Source organism: Podarcis bocagei, assembly GCF_964188305.1.
Source record: "Podarcis bocagei genome assembly, chromosome: 1".
In the NCBI taxonomy this organism is placed as follows: Eukaryota; Metazoa; Chordata; class Lepidosauria; order Squamata; family Lacertidae; genus Podarcis; species Podarcis bocagei.
The window spans coordinates 81,182,477-81,200,659 of record NC_138125.1 but is presented as its reverse complement, the minus strand read 5'-3'; the positions used below and the strand labels follow the sequence as shown (position 1 = coordinate 81,200,659).

General features: G+C 40.1%; 1 protein-coding gene across 4 annotated transcripts in view; it reads left to right on the top strand.

Annotated features, from left to right (window-relative positions):
- Positions 1 to 18,183, top strand: part of LOC308588867 (solute carrier family 9 member C1-like) — a 61,986-nt gene that overhangs the window by 10,706 nt on the left and 33,097 nt on the right. For 3 of the 4 annotated variants that reach the window (XM_081197528.1, XM_081197525.1, XM_081197527.1), the window contains exons 5-12: positions 1,029 to 1,145; positions 2,880 to 3,041; positions 3,142 to 3,241; positions 4,571 to 4,714; positions 7,580 to 7,757; positions 11,379 to 11,460; positions 11,876 to 12,042; positions 14,695 to 14,835. In XM_081197528.1, coding sequence (XP_081053654.1) covers positions 1,029 to 1,145; positions 2,880 to 3,041; positions 3,142 to 3,241; positions 4,571 to 4,714; positions 7,580 to 7,757; positions 11,379 to 11,460; positions 11,876 to 12,042; positions 14,695 to 14,835 — 1,091 coding nt within the window. The remainder of the gene's footprint in view (positions 1 to 1,028; positions 1,146 to 2,879; positions 3,042 to 3,141; positions 3,242 to 4,570; positions 4,715 to 7,579; positions 7,758 to 11,378; positions 11,461 to 11,875; positions 12,043 to 14,694; positions 14,836 to 18,183) is intronic. The other variant, XM_081197526.1, reaches the window with a different exon arrangement.

Here is an 18,183-nt window from a genome sequence, read left to right as displayed (position 1 = left end):
AAAGAAGTGTTCTGGTTTGCGAATGTTTTTCAAAAGCCGAACATCCGACGTAGCTTCCACTTCAGCGCAGGAGGCTCCTGCAGCCAATCAGAAGCTGCACCTTGGTTTTCGAATAGTTTCGAGAGTCAAATGGACTCCTGGAACGAATTAAGTTCGGGAACCGGTACCACGGTATTTTGTTTCACTTGAAATATAATTTTTAGCATAAAGTGAAGCAGAATGGAGCAATATTGGAAAGAAGAGAAGACAAAATCATCTAGTTTGCATGTTCTTTTATTTTCATAATTCTCACAAAATGATTTTATATGGGAGTATGTTGAGGCCATTCTTTCTCTCGTTTAAAAAAGTATGCAAAGTTTATATTGTGCAACAAAGAGATGCAAGGCCTGGTTATAAGTAAAACAACAGTGTAAATAATACACTATTTGACTAATTTAAAATAATTAAGCTGTCAGATTTGCACTGTTTAAGAAATTTAAGAAGTAAAGTTGATTCAAATCAGTCTTTTTTTCGTGGCTGATATAAACTGTCATGATTTAAATATATTCACTCTTGGAGAAACAGGAAACACGGGAGGAAACAAAATCAAGCTTCTTCTTCTTGAACTGCTGATGAGCACTACTGCATATTATTTGCCTGAGGAATCTATTTTTGTGAAGCTGCTGAATCAAAGTGCTATTGTAAATGGCTTAAATCTTTGCATTCCACCTTTATTATCCGGTTCTACTTCATAGCCGCCATCTCTGCAAGGTTTTTGAATGGAAGGATGATGGGAACTGTGGGAGCTTTAGAATGGCTGCATGTGTATATGCAGACTTAACGGTGAAGTGCTAATGGGAATTGTATGGAGAGAATCAGCACTTTTCCTTCATTGTTTGAGAAGAATATATGCACTAAAAACAAGCATATCTTAATCATGTGATTTTGATTCCCCCATTTCTTATGGGTCTTGTTATAGTATCTTTCCACTTAAGAAGCAAAAATAAAAAAGAACTTGTTCATTTTGTTATCTTCCCCCCTTTTTTCAGGGCTTTCAAAAATAGTTGTCAACTTAATAAAAGGCGAGTCTTTGTTTAATGATGCTACAACAGTAATAATTTTTGAGTTATATAGGGATCTTGCAAAACAAACTCACCAAGAATTGAGTAAGTATATTATGTCCTGTATTTTTCCCCCCCTCATAAAAATACAATCCATATTATGCCACAAGCCTTATTTTTAACTGTTGAGATCTAGGGCATACAAGCTGAAAAAGAAACATGAGAGGCACAGTCACGTAACTAGCGGGTCCACCCCACAAAAAGGGATGTCTGCTGTATCAGTCCCGTCCTCACTCTGGTAGCTCTGCTGTCATAGCAGTTCCTCAGGTGGTGGATGGCAGGGCGAAGAAAGGGGTAGGTGTTGTGCAGATTGGGGGAAGCCTTGGATCCACCAGAGCTTCCCAGGATGTGGATAGATAACATCAGATAGAGCAACACAAATGCTTGAAGGATATGGCACAAGACAGTATTACTAGGGGGAAGAAATACATCAATCTGGGCTGTAGGGTATTTTGTTGAAAAATAAGTACTTTGGGAGTCAGTTTGTTGTCTCAAGTTTTACTAAATATGGAGGTGTTGCTATTGTTTGAAAACTGGCTTACGTTTTGAAGTTAACACCCTGCTCAGGAAAGACCTAAAAGAAGGATTAGATTTTATTTAAGGCATTTTAGAGGGACAGAAGATGTCCCAAATATGAGACTATTGCTGTCAGTCTAGCAGTGGGGATTGACTCTATCATTGTAAAGTTGATATCAGGCAGGGAGGTAATGATTACAGAGAAGATGATGCTTGTTAGGACAAGCTGAGTAAAAGGCTTATCTGCAGAAGTGATAGTTCCAGCTTCTACTTCTCACTGAGTAAGCCTCTTCCATTAAAGTTACACATGCATCGGCTTCTTGTTGGACGGGCTGTAAGGACCTTGGCACTTACCACCATATATGGTGGTTTTACCCTAAATTGTTGATTTGGGGGAAGTTATCTTCCTGGAAAAAAATAAGGTCACTGAACAAAATTTAATATAGACCCCAGAATTGGCAGTGCTAAAGAATGTGGTCATCCAGTAAGTCCTTGATTGGATGCCTTCTGATGGCAGCACTGCTTAAAACATCTAAGCAGAGAATATATTTAGAAGGAACTAAAATGGAGTACAGTAACTATAACTATAAAGTGTAGTACCTAGGGTTGATCGAGAAACTGACACAAAAGCTCAAAGTCAGTCATTAGAAATCAAGTAAAAGCATACTTTCAACACAAATTAGTACGATTTTATTAGTTTTACACATACATATCAGCCGGAGCATAACAGAGGTCCACCAACGCAATATCCAAAGACTTGGAATTCCTGAAACTGGTCCAAACACTGGCTTTTCCTTTTCAAGTAAATTCCCAAGGCTGGACTTGCACAGGATCTATGAACAGGACAGACAATTCATTTGAAAACTGTTAACATTTTCAGCTGGAATATTCTGTCTCTCAGATCTATTGTATGGGGTTATGGTTGGGTTTTTTAAAATTTACTACTACTATTGCATTTTGCTCTTTTTTTCTTGTCTAAAATATAAAATCATATTTATATATAGATATATATGAAAAATAGGTATATAATTATAAAAGTTTCCTGAATAGATTCTGTGCATCCATAGACCTAATATGTATGACTGCATAGATGACTGTTGAAAAAACAACACCAAGAGTTGCATGTAAGCAACCTGTTCTTCTGGGTTCCAAGGAAGAAGAGGGTTCAGGGTACAATCAGTTAGCATCATTAGTTATAATTGTCTTTAAATTAACTATTGGAAAGCAGATTGTAAATAACTATTTTCTTTTTACCTTTTACAGTTAAAGAAATTTTTATAAAGTTGATTTTAAAATTTTTTGCAAGCACTGCTTTGGGATTTTTTACTTCAAGATTAGTTAGTTATTGGTTGCAACATGTTTTCAATGATGGAGTAGTTGAAATAATTCTAAGCTTCTCAATGGCATACATTATTTTCTTCATTGGTAAGTTAAACGTCTTTGTCAAATGTAATGCATTTGAAACAGTTGTGCTTAATCATAGTGGTTTTTTAAAATAACAATTCCCTATTTTTTCTATCCTTAGCTGAATGGCTTGGAATGTCTGGAGTTATAGCTATTTGTATTTTGGGCCTTCTTTTAGATTCTGTAAGCTTTAGTCCAGGATTGGATATATTTCTTTATAAGTAAGTGCTCATAAGTAAGTGTTTATCTTTAAATTTCAGTTTGAATCATTTTGAAAATTTCTGTGGTAGCTAAATGTATCCCATTTACATATTGTGTAAGGAATGTGAACTAATAGGATTGAAGTCCTTGTAGAAGATTTAAAAATGCCTTGTAGAAGCACTTTAAGTATTCAGTGCATAAAATTTCTATTGTTAACCAGATTCTCAGTGACAAATGGTACTTAAGGACTGGTAGACTTGAAATAGCTACAAGAGGATTGATTAATATTTTTTTTTTTTGCTTTGAATAATATTTTTTTAAATGTAGTATAAATAAAGCATGGTGGTTGGTTGAGTAACAACTGACTGGTTTATTAACACAGAAGTAACAGTTCCTGTCAGATCTTTCAATGATTTGAAGACGCAACTAGACATGAAACAGGAGATCCGTCGTCAGCATTTAGTAGTTTAAAGAAGGAACTGCAACCCTGGGGGACATAAAATTGGATTTGAACTGTACCATTAGGAAGGTCTTTTTTGTCTTTTGCAATGTGAACATTTGATTTTAAAATGTTATAACTACAATAATATAGAATAATATTATAAATGCACATTGTGTATTCTGTATTAAGAGCCTGTGAGTTACATTGTGATTAAGACTTGTAGTTTTACCCTTCTGAAAGTCTATGTTCTTTCACAGTGATATATGGCCAGACTCAAAAGCCCCAACTGGTAAACACTTAGATCAAATTGTAACCAATTTTATTGCAAAAGGAACCTGCACATGTTTATATCAAGTCTAATACCTTATATTTTAGCTACCAAACTACTCATTAATATAAATAAATATACAGGCAAAGAATCTGTAGCTTCCTTTCCCTTCTGAGTTCAAATGGTAGATAGAAAAAAATACAAATCCCATGTTCATTGGCCATTTCCTGTTGAGTATTGGATTGCATTTCCTCGCTCTCAGCTGAGTTTGAGAGGTAGAGCAAACTACAAATCTCATGTTACCTGTTAGGAAACACTCTCTCTCTCTCTCTCTCTCTCTCTCTCTCTCTCTCTCTGTGTGTGTGTGTGTGTGTTTGTTTGTTTGTTTGTTTGTTTGTGTGGTTTTGCCTATCTCTAGTTTCAGCTTGTTTTGTGGAATTCTAATCCAAAATATAATCTAAAAAATTGTGTTTGACCAAATATTCACTGTGTTAAATGCTTTGAAAGTTTTGTAAGAAACTGATTTTGAGGTTGGGGTGATGGGAGAATGCTTTTGTACTTTATATACCGCAAAGAATTATAGCTTTGCTAATAGTCAGCCCCCCTTAGCATGGTTTAACACATGTTTTTTTTAAACAGGTTTTGGTCAATGTTGACCTTTTTGGCTCACATTATGATATTCCTTATAATGGGAATTGTGTTGGCTCAGAAGGCATTTCCATTTTTTAATTCTCGTGCTATTTTTTATATTATAACAGTCTACCTTTCATTAAATCTTACAAGGTAAGAATTGTTTAATTTTCCTTATTGCATTGATGTTTTCTGCCAATTCACAAAGCTCACTGTTAATATTCTTCAGACTGCAATCCAAATGCATTTAACTGGGAGTAAGCTACACTGAATTCACTAGGACTTACTTTTTATGCATGTATAGGATGGTAGATTATATATTATTTTCCAAAATTCTTAAGTTCAAGGCACACATGCTCTCACAAGTAACTGCATGGGAGCCATGAAGAACATAAATAGGTCCTTATACTTACCAGAACTTCTAGTATTGGTGCCTCTGAACCTATTACCCAGTTTGCAGTATGAATTTGGCATAGTTTTGAAAACACACTTTTATTCGAAACTTATTCCAAACCAGGCCATCATCACGCTTCTTTAACAGTTTGGATTGCAATCTGCTTTGTGAAGAGCTCATTCTACCAGACCACCTGGTTGCTTCTACTTCTGTGATTGTAGCAGCAAGGAGGGATTCTCATCCTTGCCACCTTGAGCCCCTTTGGAGGAAGGTTGGAATATACATTGGAATATACACCCTCTTTTCCTGGTGCTTTGAACATTCCTGGTGTGATTGACATTCCTATGCCCTGGCTTAAAGGATGCTACTGTAGTGGCATTCCAAGCAATAGTGAAGAAGAAGATGAACAAGAAACAGAGAGGCACACCTTCCCTGCTGTTGCTGCTGTTGCCTCCAGATACTAACTTTGGCAGCTACTAACCTTTAGGCATTAAGCACTAGAGGACAGCCACTAGTAAGTAATACTTACATGTCTGTCTAGATTTTGTGTATATTGTATATATAAGACTTTGCACTGAGTGCCACCTGCTTAACCACTTGCCCATCTGCCTCCCAGAGATTTCAGAGGACAAGCATTGTATGAATGAAAATTATTTTAAGGTGGCCCAAGAGCTTTTGCTTCCTTGCTTCCTGAGCAATATAAAGTTTGGCTGTTTTAATAACTTTTTGAAAATTGTGGCATTTGTCAAACAGCTAGCCTTATGAGTAATGCTTGGAGGTTAGAAGGTGATAGCCCCTATACACTATTTCAGGGCCCTAATGATTAGGACATTAATGAAACAAGTAATGTGTGTTGCTGAATACTGTTGAAGTGAAAATATTGGGAACTAAACATTGGCAAAGAGTTTCTTAATGCAAAATAATTTTGAAGTAGACAATTTTATATGAATTAGATGTAGTGGAGGCTGGAACCTGATTTCTGAATACTAAATTTATTCCCTTTGTGAAAAACAATTCTGTGCTTTGACTTTATTGCCATGGTAATTCATAGCTTCTGTGCAAATTGACGTATTTCCAAGCTGAAAACAAGATTTAAAATCTGCAGTTTCCTGAAATTATTACAGTTACCCAATCAGTGCAAAGGAAGACTTCATATTTATTTATGCATTTAGGTTTTTAGTAGGTTTGTCTCTTACTTTTTGACTAGAGTATTCAAAGCAGTTCATAACATTTATAAAATGCAATGGTTACATTGCACATTTAAAACAAACCATACATTTCAAATGAAGTAGGAACAGGAGCATTTCATTTTCTGTCTGTGTGCTTCCCTATCTCCTGGATTCCTTCTCTTAGTGTTAGATGGCCCTGTGCTAGGGGAAGGGACAGCCCAGCTGCAGCAGGAGCAGACATCTGATGTTCTCTTTGCATACTTTTGTAAGTTAGAAGAGGGATACACACTTGTCCCACTATATTGCTGATTGCCTAAGTATATGTTAATAGTTAGGGTCAACACTTTTTGTTCCAGAAGGTGATTGTTGAAAATTGACACCAGTTTTAGCCATGTTGAAAATTGACACCAGTTTTAGCCATGCTCTTATGACTTAATCATTGGTTCCCTATTATCCCTGTTGTGAAGTTAAAGAGATGAATCCCCACACACCTTGAAATGTAACACCCAGAATTTGTGTTATTTGAATTTTTAAAAGGTTTAAAATAGGCTTAGAATAATGTGGAACGTGTTAAATAGGTCAGATTTAAGCTGGAAAATCTCTTTTACTATTTAAACTAATGAAGCAACTTTCTGAACATACCAAAGGTTTTTTGTTTCTAGCGTTGTCAAATTTCATATTATATCGAAAGGAAACAATAGGGGTGCACCCTCCTAACTCATTGAGCAAGCAGAACGGCTTCTGCTAACACAGTGGAATTTCACTCCCCCACCCCTTCTCCCGCCATGCACCCCAGACCATATTTGGAGGCAGGGGGAGAGAAGGGGGAAGTTCTGTTAGATGAGTGGAAGTTTTCCCACTGAACAGATTGACTTACTTTAGGGATGGGCAATGTTTTTGGCTTAGGCTGGATGTTTGTATTACGCCATCTCATGGATGAACTTCGGTAGGACAACCCACCTGCCAATCACAGGTCATTGTGATGTCAGAGGTCTAACAGTTGGGAATTATGTACATACCCAACTATAGGTTAACCGTAGGTTAATGGGAATGTGTTCTCTTATATCAGAGATTACTGGTGCTCTACCCCAAATCATTCAGGATGATTTTAGACAACAAGAGAGAGTACTTCCAGTTAGTTGCAAAGCAATTTTTAGAAAGATATGTATATATAGAATGCTGGACTCCCTCATCTTCTTAAGAGTGTGTAGTGAAAAAACCGATGGAATCAGCTCCTCATGGCATACAATTTGAAGCAGTGATTCCTCAGGTGGTTCTGGTAGTTTAAGCCATGCTACCATTAGCCAGGAAAAAAAACCCTGACCCCCCCCCCCCTTGGCTAAGCTCATGATCTGTTATTTAACCAGGGTATGCTTTCTTAAATGTTTGCTTAGTTTGTTAACATAGTGTTTTAAGATTTAAATGCATTTTTGCATTTATTTTTATTTTATTCAGGGGTTTGGTTGTTTTTGTGTTGAGCCCTTTTTTGAGTCGTCTTGGCTATGGATTTAATTGGCGTTGGGGAGCTGTTTTGATTTGGAGCGGAATGAGGGGCACCTTCACTTTGAACATGGCTCTTGGAATTAGCCAAACAGAAAGCAAATCTCCAAATGAGTTTCAAATTAAAACCATGGTAAAGTAAGATCATTATTTTTGGAAAGCATTATCAATTTGTACTAGAAGCCTGCTTGGAAACCTATATAGAAAGATGTGTTTATTTCTGACGCCATATTTTCAGTTTATGTACTCCTATAGATATTGGGAACGTAGGTATGCCATTAATTTTTACATTAAAGGTATGCACAACATATTACTGAAAGTATAATTCTGTATATCCAAAGAAATAAATATGCAATTGTTTGCATTGAAAAGAGATTAAAATCTAATGCATATAATTGCTAATCTGTCTTTAAGACAGCAGTCGGGAACATTTTTCAGCCCAGGGTACAATCTTCTGGGGTTTGCATGTCTATGGTAGGTAGGGGCAGAGATGAAAGTGTGCTGAGCAATAGATATCACTCTTCCCTTTGTATTCTTACCTACATGCCAGACACAAACAAGTCAGATGTTTCTGCACCCACATGCACCTCTATCCTCCATCTAGATGAGCAAAAGGCATTTTCACAGTTCAAGGACACATTTTAGCCAGGCATTTGAACACAAGAAGAGACTGCTGGATCAGGCCAATGACTCATCTGGTCCAGCATCCTGTTCCCATAGTGGCCACCCAGGGGCATGTGGGAAACCACGGATTTTGTAGGTGAGTTTCTTGTCTTTGGGGAAATTGCAGGGGTTGGCAAAAGCTATTGAGAGTGAAGAGGGCACATTCAACCCCGGGGCCTGAGATTCCCCACTCATGCTTAAAAGATTGCGTAATATTCTTTCCATTTCCCCCCTTGCAGTTTGTGGCCTGTTGCAAAATCTAACTTTCTAGAACTCAGAACTCAGTATTTTCTTGTTAGGAAAGTCCCCTTAGCACAGTTAGTGTGCCTGTAGAAATGGTTATTATCTGGAATGTGGTTGAGGGAGTACAATGAGCACTTATGGATTGTGCTTCTGGCATCACTGGTAAGATTTGATACAACTTTGTCTGTCCACAACAGTGCCTTTTGTGACTTTCCTAATATACATATATATTTTACAAGGCAGGTTAAGTGCTTCCTTGCAATCAAAAAGTTGAGCATGGAAAGTACTTATTTTCCTTTTTTGCCTAACAGCAAACCTCCCAGTTAGCTAACAATAAAATAAAATTAACACACAGTAAACATACCATTTTTGAAAAGTAAGGAGGCAGTGGTGACTAAAATAGGTATTGTGTTCCAGCAATTGATCTCTGCTTAGTTAGAATAGGGTTTGTCCTCCCCTGCCTCACCTTGGCAAGGAAGCCAAGGTGATGTGTGTGAGAGAGAATGAGTGAGTGAATATGTGTATGTGATAGACCAAGTGTGTCCAGACATGCCCAATGGTGCGTGGCCCCTGAGTGCATTGCTGCATTGGCCTTTGGGAGTAAAAAGTTTGCCCACTCCTGCAATGCCCAATACAGAAAAAACTGTGATGGAATCCCCAGTGCTGTGGTTTAAATCACATGGGTATAGGGTGCCCACCACTATGTATAGTGAGGCCTCCTTAGGCAGCTGATTGGGCTGTCATGAAAGGACAGCAACTTGGGAATCATTTCATTTACTATTACTTGTATTTTTACTGCTAGGGAGGGGGATGGGTGCTCTGAAGTGCACAAAACATAACCTGTAGATCATGAAATCTCATGTCTTCATTTTGTGACTGCTTCGCCCTGCGCTGACATTTTGTGACTTGGTCTGCCTTGCACCCACCACTATTTTGTTACTGAAGGGCCTTGGTATTTTCTAGCCCTCTCAAGTGGTCCCTAAAAGAAGAAAGTTTGATAACAGCTGCCATAGATCATATTTGACAAATGTCAGTAAGAGCACCTTAAAATATATTTTGGAAGTTTGAACTGTAGTATTGCCTCACTGTAAGTTGAGAACATTAAGATGCATTGAACGCAGTCAGCTTACTTCTGATTAAACATTTGTAGGGTCTCATCATACTTTGGTATCCTGCTCTTTTCCTAAGATGTTTATGTTGGTTTGCAAGCCCCCTCCATAGAGGCTGGCCCCTCTCACTGTCCTCGGAGCTTGCTTACCGGTAACCTCCTCTGGCTGATATCCAGACAGACCAGGGAGATTTTGATAGGCGACATTTTCCCAAGAGTGGGTAAAATGCACAACCCCTCCCTCCTGCTTCCGCAGGGGAAAGAAAATAAGTCAGAAATCTATTTACGTGATGTTTATTTCTGACATTACAGCACTAGAGAAAAACACGTCCTTTCAGTTCAGTTCTTCTAGCAAGTCTGACAAACTTCCTGAACATGCGCAAATGGAAGGTTTCAAATTACACTGTTCACAGAGACTTATCCAGCCTGTGAACGTCCCAGGAAATTCTTCTTTACCACAGATAGGCGCATCATTTGATGTCAACAATCTGTGTGTCTGCAGCGGTGATGTTTCCATATATTGACAGTTTAGGGCTGATACAGATGATTTGCTTTTTTCTTTCAATAACTCTGTCAGAGTGGTTATGGTAAGAAATGGTTCAGTGCCACGCATTAAGCTTCATGGTTCTGTGTGGGCTTGAAGTCTGGGCTCTGAAACCAAATCAGATGCAATGGCTGGAACTTTTAAACAGAGAAAAAAATATATAATAAGTAAAAATAAGCATTTTTAAAAGAAAAAAAATAGATTCCAAAGGTACTTAAAATTCCATTAGGCATTACTTCTCTGCCAAGTGAAAGAGTGCAATTTGCAGTGGAAAAGTGGTATGTGGGGTCAGTGCTTGACCATTCTGCAGGCAGTAGAACGACTGCTGTTGAAAAGGTCAGCGCTGGACTGAATGGGTTGTAGCAAGTTTTGCTCAATTGCAAATACAGTGGTACCTTGGTTTGCAATTGCTTTGGATTACAACAGTTTTGGATTACAAGCACATCAAACCCGGAAGTTCGTGTCCTTTTTTTTGGATTACAAGCCATTTTTGGGGGGAGGCCCCATTGGCGAAAGTGCCCCTTGGGTTACAACCTGTTTTGGTTTACAACCAGACCTCCAGAACGGATTATGGTTGTAAACCAAGGTATCACTGTACTTCCTTTCTTGGGAAAGTGACTGAGACAGTTCAGGCAGAACAACTGCAGACAATCCTGAATGAGACTAATGATCTAATCTTTGACAGTCTGGGTTCAGGCCTGGATTTGGGACTGAATGAGCCTTGATCGACCTTATGGATGACTTTTATAGCGAGGGAATGCGACTCTGCTATTTCTGGTTGATCTCTTGGCAGTCTTCAATACCACTGATCACGATATCCTTCTGAACCGACTCTGCAGGATAGGTATCAGTGGCAGTGTATTGCAATTACAATACTCCTGCAGGCTCAGGTCCAAAGAGTAGCATTGGGAGAGTGCACTTTGCCCCCTGGTGCTTACACTATGGAGTGCCATAGGACACTATTTTGTCCACAGTGTTATTCAACAGCTGGCTTTCCTGCTGCTACTTTGCTGAGATGGAGCATCAGGTTTTTGCCATATTTGGTGATATTGTAATGTGTAGTTCCGGCTTCTTTCCATTGTTCGGTACTGAACTCCCAAAGCAGACTAAAGTATTATAAAATGCTATAAAATGTAATGTTATATTGCTGCTTTTCCTAGTTATGATAGAGATGCTAATTGCTCAAATCCTTTCAGTTATTACTGCATTCAGGAACTGCGTCTTTGTTGACCTTGATTATTAATTCTACCACTGTGAAAAGGCTGGTTACAACACTAGGTAATGCTCTCAACATTTCTTCTTTTCTTTATTAAAATAAAAATTAATGTGTTTTATTCATACTTCAACTTCATCCCTATTTAAGCATTTTTTAAAAAATTATGTGATTTAAACGGGATAGGAAGACCAGTTTTCTGCATGCTGACCCCACTCCTAATTTCCTTGTGCTCACTGGGCATGCCCATTCCGTCCCTCGCCCTCTTGGAAGGTCTGAAGGGGGCTTTTAAGCATGTTCAGATGCACAGTCTTTCAGCCTTCCTCACAACTGGGAGCCCTGATGAAGTAGGGTTCTATTTCCCAGCCATGCTGTTGTCTCTTTGCTATATCAAGCACTCATGAGTCTGGAATTAGATGACCTTTGCTGCTGTCTTGTAAATCTTATTATGACCAATGAATTACTTTTCTGTTTCTATAGGCCTTTGTAATATTACTCTTCCAAAACGTATGGCAATGCATAACGCTGTTCAGCGAATCAGACAAATGGAAGCCAATGCATTTGCAATGCTGAAACTTGATAGATTTTTGGCTGATGCAAACTGGACAATGGCTGAAGAAGCAATTAAAATAGATTATCCTTATAAAGTGAGTATCTTTCAGTTAGTGTTAAATAAACATAACTTAGAAAGTGTGTAAAACCAAATGCAAGGTGGGCTCATAGCCTGAGCTCACTTGTCCGTTTGCTTGCCCAGAACAGAGCCACCTATCATTTGCCATGCTAAGGCTTGTGCCTGCACTGTTCTTCAAAAGGAAGAGACGGGGTATGACACTTGTTGGGCCAACCTCAGGTCATGCTTAGCCATTCAATTCACCTGCTATGTCTTTGTTAAAAGAATTTGGCAGAAGTAGCAACCTGATTTCAAGTTATTCATCTGACAGCAAGGACTGAGACATAGAAGGTGCTGAACTAAATACCTCCAAGAAGGACCGCAAATTTTGAGGAATCTCTCATTGCTTGTCTTAGCTCTTGTTTTTCCCTAGGTAAGGGTCCCAGCTGAGAAACAGGGCTCTAGCCTAGTGGGGATTTGTGTTAGGAACAGAGTCCACTTGAACATTTATTTATTTGTAAACATATTTGTAAACTGCAATTTTCTATAAATATCAAAGTGGTTCATAATAATTGTAACACAATAAAAACTACATAAAATGAAAGTAGATCACCAGCTAACTATTAAGAAAATGTTTTTCATCAATTATCTGCATAAGCCTGGTAGCAAAGAAAAGGTTTCAGCAAATGTTTCAAGGTTAAGCTAGAAGGTGCATGCACCCGTTCAATATCTAAGAAGCAGAGCATGGTCAAGCATAGGTCAGGTTTAAGTAATGGAAGGTCAGACACAGAAGTCTGGATAAGCAAGATCAGAAAGCAATAATACAGTCATACCTTGTGTTGTGTTAGGTTCATGTTGCATCTTTCCAGTTTGTGAACGCAGCAAACCCAGAAGTGTATACTTCGGGTTTCGCCGCGTGCATGTGCGTAGAAGCGTTCTGTGCGCTTCACATATGCGCAGAAACGCTCTATCACGCTTTGCACTTGCGCAGAAGTGCTGCTCTAGTTGTCGACTTTTCGGGGTGCGAACGGCACCCTGGAACGGATTGTGCCCGCAACTAGAGGTACCACTGTAATAATAAAGGTGTTTGGTTTTTTTTAAAAAGTACACAAGTGATAGCAGAACAAAACTATCTAATAAGTCAGGGGCAGCATAATTGGTTAACTAGGGGTTAACTAGGGGTTAACATAGTGGTGCTGGAATAAAAACATTTTCACCTGGTTTATAAACACTATTAAGGATGGAGCCAACAGATCTTCTGGGGCAGGGAGTTTCACAGGCTGGACACCACCACATAAATTCCCTCACACATCCCAACTAGCTGCACTTCTGATGATGTGGAAAAGTTGTCTCCAAACAATCAGAGTGGATAGGAAGAATCATGTGAGAGGAGACTGATGTGTTTCCTCACCACGCTGACATGATATTCTGGGATGCAATCAAGCCAAAGTTAAGCCCCTTCTTTCAGCTCCTGTCTGGGGTGCAATCTTGCCCTCAGGATTGTGGGTGCCCGTTTCCACAACACAGATGTGTGAAGGGTGCCTCGCTGGCTGGTTGCAGAGGGCAGAGCTGAACTGATTCTCGGAGGCAATGCCGCTGCCACCTGCCGGCTTTTCTCATTGACTTTGTGGGTGCTCTGCCCCCACAATTACCATATTTTTCCGTGTATAAGACTAAAAAAATAAATGTTTATAAGACTAAAAAATAATGTCAAAAATTAGGAGGCATCCTTATACAGTAGTATCTCTGGATGCGAACGTGATCCGTTCCGGAGCCCTGTTCGCATCCTGAAGCGAACGCATCCACGTGACGCGATTTGCCGCTTCCGCGCATGCGCGCAACATCATTTTGATGGTCTGTGCATGCGCAAGTGATGAAACCCGGAAGTAGCGTGCTCCATTGCTTCCGGGTCGCCGCAGCGCGCAACCCGAAAATACTCATCCCGAGGCTACTTTAACTTGAGGTATGACTGTACAGTGGTGCCTCGCAAGACGAAAATAATCCGTTCCGCGAGTCTCTTCGTCTAGCGGTTTTTTCGTCTTGCGAAGCAACCCTATTAGCGGTTTAGCAGATTAGTGGCTATTAAAGGCTTAGCGGCTAAAAGGCTATTAGCGGCTTAGCGGCTTAGAAAAATGGGGGGAAGCGGGAAAAAATCGGAACACTCGCAAGACGTTTTCGTCTTGCGAAGCAAGCCCATAGGGAAATTTGTCTTGCGAAGCAGCTCAAAAACGGAAAATCCTTTCGTCTAGCGGGTTTTCCGTCTTGCGAGGCATTCGTCTTGCGGGGCACCACTGTACGTGGGGCCATCTCTCCCCATTGTCTTAAATCTGTGTCCCCCAAAATAGGGGGCGTCTTATAGATGGAAAAATATGGTGTGTCCAGGTACCTATGGCCCCCTAGAGTTGTCTCCTGTGACTCCTGTGTGTGATTTAAACCAAACTGGCCCTGCCACACAGTAGTGTGAATCAGTGACTTCAGGCAGCACCATGAGCAGGGTAGATAAGACAGGATTTTAGTGTGTGAATGCTGCCGCATTCTTTGTAAATTGTTGAGTCTACAGTAGAGTATAAAAGTGCTCAACTTCTATTGGATTCTGCCCAAAATGTTTAGATTCTTAAATTAATTTAATATTACCCTTGGTTTGATATTGAGATTGTATATTCTGTTTTTCTTATCCCCCCTTGTGCAGTTAGATTCAGAAGAAGTTGATCAACTGATCAAATCACTTAGGTGTCCAGAATGTAATGCCAATATTACATTTGAAGGAAGTTCTCAACAAATTGCTGACATAATGGAAGAAGCCAGATTGCGTCTTTTAACGGCACAAATAGTTCGTACTTTTAATTCTATTGGCCTTTTATTGATGTAATTTCAGGATTATAATTACTTAACAATATAATTGAGCATTTTATGGTGGTTCAGAATGAAAAGTCCCAATTCTATAGAACATTTGAATCTTAAAGTATATGTTTTACTGTGAATTCAAAATACATTGTCTCTAGTGTGGTCCATAGCTATTAAAAATACAATATTAAGTGTCCACATAATTAAGGTAGAGAGATCTTTTTATCTGTCTTTTATAACTACCTCTTTGTTCCTAGGAAATAGTTCATTGTTAATCTAAGAATTAGTTCTAATGTTGGGCATTTCCCCCGAAAAGTTTTATTGGAAGCCACTCTTTGCTGTAGGATGCCTAATCAGAATAATTTAGTGCATTGACTACTCCGTACCTGCCTACCCCACATTTCTTACTTGTGATCAAACCAGTTAAAGCAGGGGTCCTCAAACTAAGGCCTGCGGGCCGGATTTAGCCCGCCAGGTTCCTTCACCTAGGCGCCCGGCAACTGCAGAACCCACCACTGTGTAACAGTGGCAGACTCCCTGACGAGGCAGGCGGCACAAAGATGGATGAGGTGGAGGCCCCCTGGCTTGGCACACCCGCATCCGGCGGTGCAGGCAAGGGACAGGGTGAACATGCAGGGAGGGCAGGCTGCGTGGCTCTGGGTGCTCTTATAGAGGCACTGTGCTGCCTCCGTGTGCGAGTGCCTGGCTGGGTGGCATCTGTGGGGCTCCTGCCCACGCTCCAATCGCCAGTGTCGACGCTGCCCTGATTTCCTGATTTGCCCAAACTGGTGCAAGGCAGGTTCTTGGGCACCCATACCGCCACCTGCGCACCGAGGAGCCGTGCGCACCCCACACCTCTGTGCAGTAAGTTGCACCTTGCCCAGCGGAGGTGGGTGGTGGCATGGGAGCGGGAGGAGATCCACGTGAGGAAAGGTCTGGATGATGCAGGATTGTCCCACATTTCAGTGTGGTCCCAATAAAGGCATGGCCCAGAAATGGGGATCCTAACCATGTCTACTCGGAAGTAAGTCCCATTGCTGAGTAAGTGCCTGTAGGATTGCAGCCCTCAAATTTTTAAAATGTATTTTTAATATTTTGTTGGAAGCCGCCCAGAGTGGCAGGGGAAACTCTTTTCCCTTTTTTTTTTTTGAAAGGGCAGTTTCATCTGTCTAGTGTGAGGTGTTCCTACCACTACTGCTCACTTTGCAAAGTGCTGCAAATCCCACTGGGAGTGATAGAACTTGATGTTCCATCACACTTTAAGAATTGCAGAGAAAAAGTGTGGGAGTGGCTATGTGTTTGCTATACAAATCCCCCTTTATGAGTTAGTGCTACAGCCCTTGAAATCTGCAGGACACATATTCTGATAGGCACATGGATTGAGCAGGTGTGGATGAGATTAGTCCACTTTGGACTCTTGAGTTTGACAGAATCAATCCCCTTCTTTGTTTTCTTATGTAGCATGGGATCTTTATAAGTGGCACAATCCTAGAAAAATCTACTGAGGAAGTAGTCCTACAAGTCAAGTGCATAATGCTGCCTGAAAAATCAGTTGTTGCCTGAGATTATTACACTGTGTACTGCAGACCATTTTCAAACCAAAATGTAATAGTGTTGTATCTTATTACAGTGTTGTAAAATGCTTAGGCCCGATATTGGATTTTTCTGCATTGCTAAATCATACAATCAGCATTTCACATTTGAAGATAGGGACGTGGTTGTAACAGTCCCTTTCCAATATGAAGGATTAATGCCTGCACTCTGTCCACCTCACCCCACTCTATTGCACACACTGTTACATATCACTGAAAGTTTTTTCACCTGCTGTATAGTATCAGTTTGCCCACTCCAATTTAAAGTATAAGGTGTTGGGGTTTTGTTTTGTTTTGTTTTTTTTGCTTTTGCCAGTGATTAGTATCAGACTAGGATGGGGAGAGAGGATCAAACTGGGTGTCTTTGGGCCAGTCACTATCGTTCATCCTAACGTACCTCACAGGGGTGATGTGAGGATAAAAATGAGATGGTGTATGCCTCCTTTAGCTTTTGAAGGTGGAAAGGTAGAATCAGTGCTGTTTTTCTAGAAAAAAGAGTGCTGGAACTCACCACGAACGTCTCCCTTGTTCTTTTATAATGCCAATGGTGTCTACCTGAGAGGTGCTGGAACTGAGTTCTAGCTGAAAAAAAGCCCCGAGTGGAATATATATTTAATTACATAAATCCCAATCCTCCATCAGAGTCAAGAAAGGCTCAAGCTCTGGAAGGGTAATGATTACCGCCCACATTGAAATACTTTTGAAGTCTGTTTCTTGGATTAGAAATCTAGGAATGTTCTGTTCAAAGCATTGGTTGCAGTCAGAATGTACTTCAAGCCTTTGTGGACGTTGTGGTTTAATAGAAGGGAGGGATCTCTGGACCTCCACATGTTGGATTTCAGTTCCCAACATCATCCCTGACCATTGGCCACAGGTTCCCCACTCCTCCTATAGAAGTTCAGGTCCAAGCAGAACCTTGGACAGTTGCAAATGGCATTCAGGCTCACACATGTATGGCCAACTCAAATGTTGCTTCAGCGGTGGTTTAGAGTTCCCTGAAGCTTAAATAGGGATGCTGCTCAGAGTAATTAGCTCCACCATCACCCTGAAAAATGGCTTTTGTAATTGAATAAGTTTTTCTCAGTTGAGCTGGGAATTAGTTCTTATGGTGCCATGGAGACTGACTCTGTTGCTGCTTTCAAGATGAAAGCATAAGGTTAGTGTTACATCTCAGGAGGTTCACATGTGCTGCGGAGTGAGAGTGGGATCACTGAGGATACATGCTGAGGACAATTTCTTCCCTCTACTCTGGCTCCTCAGAGTCTCTGGGCTCACTCGCTGAATGAGGTGAGTTTCAACCTGATATCATGACTAGGAAATCTTAGAAAATGTCTACTCTTCATCAGTGCTGGTACCAGAGGGGTGCAGAACAAACACACATAAACTGCAACCAAATCATAAAATTAACAAGATATGCTAACAAACAAAGCAGCTAAAAACAGCATCAGGATAATAATCACCTTACATAACCTACAAATAAGTAAGTCTTAACCTAGTGCCGAAATGATGACAGTTCACAGATAGAGTGCCGCCTCTATTCCCGCATCACCATAAAGTGAGCTTCCCTTAGTGATAGAAAATTGAGACTAGCATCGTCCAAAAATATTAGTACATGAATAGGGAGAGGTGCTTCTTTAGTTATGGACTAGTCTGAGAAATGCATAAATTGAAGACTTGTATCTGACAATGCATCAAGTGATGATCTGCGTGTGGGAATAATGTTTTGTGCAGAATGCACAAAA